We start from the raw sequence: 4,414 nt of genomic DNA, 5'->3' as shown, positions 1-4,414 counted from the left end.
CCCGTGTCCCCTGCATCGGCAGGCGGACTCTCAACCACTGCGCCACCAGGGAAGCCCCGGGTTACTGCTTCTTGAGCATAAATACATTCTTCAGTCTCTGATCTTGTCCATGTTTTATTTCTTTAAAAGCATCCATTCTTTTGCATGTTACTTATGATTTTTAAAAACAGCCCATAAGTTGCCATGTTATGGTCCTAGTAATCATTGTGTGGTGCTTTAATTTTCACCTTTGCCATCTGGCATTCATGGAGTGTCAGTTGTTTGCAGAACACCAGACTCTGCTCACAGGTCATAAAGGAGAACGTTTAGTCATCACCTCTACCTTCCAGGAATTTATTGGCCAGGAAAAGGGGCAGGTTAAAAACAAATGAACTTATGTGTGATCTGTGTAGTAAAATAATTGTTTAAGGAACACAGTTGTATAATTGTATGGAAGTGTTGTGTGATTGCCCAAATAGCTTTAGGAAATGTGATTTCCCTATCATGCTTTTTCTTAAAAGTTAGATGTTCTAAAGTTATCTTTATGTTGCTACCATATGTAGTCCACTCTACAAAATTACTGTATTATTATCTTCTTCCTAATATTTTCCTTAAGAAAAGTTTTCTTAGTTAGATAGTAAATTTAAGGAAAAGACAATGGATTGTATTTCTTTTATATCATTCGTAGTATGTGGCACTGGTTCTGGGTCGTAGTAGAAGAAATAGAAATGTGGGGCATGGTGGAGTAGTGTTACAACCCCGAGCTCTAGAGCCTTACTGCCCAAGTTCCAATCCCAGTTGTTCTTATCAGCTGTGTTCTGAGCCTCATCTCAATTTCCTCATCTGAAAAAGTTGATGACATTACCTGCATAGGATTGCTGTGAAGACCTGATTGCTTATTATGTTTAAAGCCCATGGAACTGGGCCTGGATGCAGTGAGTACTCACTAAATGTACTCACTCTGATTATTTTCTGGCAGTATTTCCTGCTGGCATTAAGACATGGTAGATTTCATTTTGTTTTTAGTCAGATGTTACTAGTCTGGGAAACTCCTTAAAAAGGTGAGTAAAAAAGTCCTTGAAGACTTGAAGATGAAATATAGAAAGCCTTGTAAAAGAAAGAACCTTTGGGTTTACTTAGCTTCACAGCAGGCACCACTGAAGGTTAGGGCCAGGGAGTTAAATTAAATGCTGGGAGACTTTGAAGCCTATGAGCAGGGTTGACTTTGATTAGAGAGGCCCTTGGTAAGACCTAAGTTTTTATCATCCACTTGCATGATAAAAGCAGTCTGGTGATTATCAGCTGATTCAAGTCTCAGTTCTGATTAGTCACTTTATGGCCTTAGGTATTCACTTGAGTCTCTAAGCCTCTGTTATTATATCTGCAAAGTTGGGATAATAATTGTACCTGGTTCTCAGAGTTTGAAGTTTAAATGATAGTGCTTAGCACAGTCCCTGGCATGTGGTAGAAGTGTTAGCTGTAACTATAAATAGGAATCTTGTGTGTATATCCAAATACAAATACATAATAAATAATAGCTTCATAGGAAGAATAATGATAAGGACATTTGAGAAAGTGGTCAGCCACAAACTATGAAGGTTAGGACTAACACCATGGCATGAAAAATTAAAAGGAAAGATTAGATCTAGGAGCGCTATGGAGGTCCTCTAGGACTTAGTGATGAACTAAGAGAAGCAAAAAGTGACATTGATTTCAGTGTTTTAGGCTGGGTTTAGGGGTCAGGTGGTGGTCCTGGAAAATCAGGGATTCAGAGCGAAGCCCCTACTAGCTCATAATCTTCGTGCAAATGAGAAAAAGCACCCATTTCTCTTGACTTTCATTTATTGGAAAATTGCTGTAATATACTGATTTTGTTAGCACAGAACCAATTATGGCCCATCTCCTGTAAACTTCTAAAACTGTATATTTCTTATGTGTCTGTGACCTGAATTGACATCCCCTTAAGTGTGGCACCCTTAAGTGCATAATGACAAACAACCTTGGTTTTGAACCCCTTTAAGATGTATTTTATCGAAGTATCTTCACAGGTGCTGATTAAAAAAGAATGAGTATGCCAGTTACAAGGTCTGGGATTTAACTTTATGTACCTTTCCCAAAATAGGGATGAGTGAACAAACTTCATAGTTACTAGTCTGAGGGAGGAAGAGAGGATGAATAGAGGGGTTTAAAGAAGAATCTAAAAATCAAAGTGACATTGAAAACAGTAACCAGAAAGTATCACATAGGGAAATATGGTAGCTGTCTTTCAAAGTTACTTTCAAAACTGTGGATATAATAAGGTTCAACATCATATTGGAAAAGGATAAAGTAAATATACCAGCCACCCAAGCTAATACAGTTATAAAAGAATATGAAGTTTAGCTCTGAGTTTTTTCTGGCAGTCAGATTAAAAGTAATGGGCCTGTGGGTCTCGGTCTCAAAGGCAATATAAGGATCTGGAAAAATGTAAACAAAATAACAAAACTGGATTAGTTCAGAGAAGATTGTTTGACCCTAATGACAAAAGTTCTGCTTGCCTTTGAGGATGGAAACCAGTTACATATCACTCTCTTGAAGTGAATGATACAAATGGAGAAAGGATACTATAAGTGTTACAAGTCCTAAAGCAGTAAATTTCAGTTATTAGACCAGTTACCAAATTCTGTGATAATCAAATTCAGGTTCTGAAGTTTTTCTTTAGAGGCTTCTTGAAGGCTAAAGTCATCTGTGTTCTAATCTCTGCTCAGATGTGGAGCTCTGTGATGTTGGAGCTTTGTCCTGCATTCCCCTTTTATTATTTACTTGCTAAAGTCCTGGACTGAGAGAGTTCTTCCTCTCACATCATCCCCTCAGGATATGCAGGTGTTCAGGAGTGGTTGTCATAGGAGATGGGACACTTCTCTTTGTGTTTGTTTAAGGGAGAACTGTTAGTAGGGAATCAGCAGTTTTATTCCACTTTTGCTCTGTTCTTAAAAAATATATTTCAGTTGATAACAGAATTTCATTTTCTTTGACATTAGACAGGATCTTTTTTCAAGCATGGCATTTCATAAATATTCTAAACACGTTTGCCTGGTGTTCTTGGGGGGTGCTCCTGCCAGAGTCAGTATGTTTTAACTATTTTGAAAAATTTCCTAATATTTGCTTATAGCTTCCAGCATGTTTACTGTGTTTGTGCCATACATAATCAATACATTATAATCATAAAGCACCTGCCCACAAGATTAATTTGTTTTATTTCGTGTTCATCCTTATATCAAGAAAACTGAACCTGTTCTCATTTTCCCCCTTTTCTCCCTTCCCCCTCAACAGTAAAAAGAATATTCGAAAGCAGCGAATGAAAATCTTGTTCAATGTTGTTCTTGAAGCTCGTGAGCCAGGTTCAGGCAGAAGACTTTGTGATCTATTTATGGTTAAACCATCCAAAAAGGACTATCCTGATTATTATAAAATCATCTTGGAGCCAATGGACTTGAAAATAATTGAACATAACATCCGCAATGACAAATATGCAGGGGAAGAGGGAATGATAGAAGACATGAAGCTGATGTTCCGGAATGCCAGGCACTACAACGAGGAGGGCTCCCAGGTGAGGACGTGTGGGAATCCTGGAGTAGGTACATTTTCTTTTGATCTTGAGAGACCAGGTCTAGAGGCCTAACTTAGGTTGCTCTTCTCAGTGACTAGCTTAATATTTTGTCTTTTCTTTTATTTAAAATGGGAGGCAGGACACTGTAAAGGTTAAAAGTTTATACTCTGTACAGTTGTCCCTCAGTATCGGGGGTGGGGAGTTGGTTCCGGGACCCCTGCGGATACCAAAATCCACAGATGCTCAAGTCTCTTATATAAAATGGCATAGTACAGTCAACCCTGCGAATCCCACGGATTCCATATCCATGGATCCAGAGCGTCAAGTGTAATCTGACATCCTAGATTTGAATCCTGCTCTGCCAATCCCTGTGTAAGTAACTTATCTTTTCTGAGCCTCATCTGTAAAGTGGAGATAATAGCAGTACTTGCATCAGGGTTATTATAGGATTTAAATGAGATAATATTTACAGAGCATGTAACACAGTGCCTGGTATTCAAACACTCAAATGAAAACCAAGGACAATAAAATCTTTCATCATAATTTTATTATTACTATCCGCAGTAGCCATACTTCTCTAAGGATAGTCCGGAAAATTGTATAATTATATAAATATCAGGATATTCCCAGTAATGCACCTTTGAATAATTGAGTTTGTTATGAAGCATCTTGATTTTCAGTTCTTTGTCAGTAAAGCTAAGATACATTCTTCCTTTCATATTTTTTTCTATTTCATGTCCTTTACTTAATTTTTTTTTTTTTTTTTGCGGTACGCGGGCCTCTCACTGTTGTGGCCTCTCGCGCTGCGGAGCACAGGCTCCTGACGCGCAGGCTCACCGGCTGTGG

The 4,414-nt window shown here is 38.3% G+C and overlaps 1 protein-coding gene across 1 annotated transcript in view; it reads left to right on the top strand.

Annotated features, from left to right (window-relative positions):
• Positions 1–4,414, top strand: part of PBRM1 (polybromo 1) — a 98,019-nt gene that overhangs the window by 39,082 nt on the left and 54,523 nt on the right. Inside the window, 1 exon segment of the mRNA XM_007451866.1 lies at positions 3,292–3,568. Within this exon segment, the coding sequence (XP_007451928.1) occupies positions 3,292–3,568 (277 nt within the window).

Source organism: Lipotes vexillifer, unplaced genomic scaffold (assembly GCF_000442215.2).
Source record: "Lipotes vexillifer unplaced genomic scaffold, Lipotes_vexillifer_v1.1 scaffold500, whole genome shotgun sequence".
In the NCBI taxonomy this organism is placed as follows: domain Eukaryota; kingdom Metazoa; phylum Chordata; class Mammalia; order Artiodactyla; family Lipotidae; genus Lipotes; species Lipotes vexillifer.
Note: the sequence above shows the minus strand (reverse complement) of the source record. Positions and strands in the feature narration are given on the sequence as shown.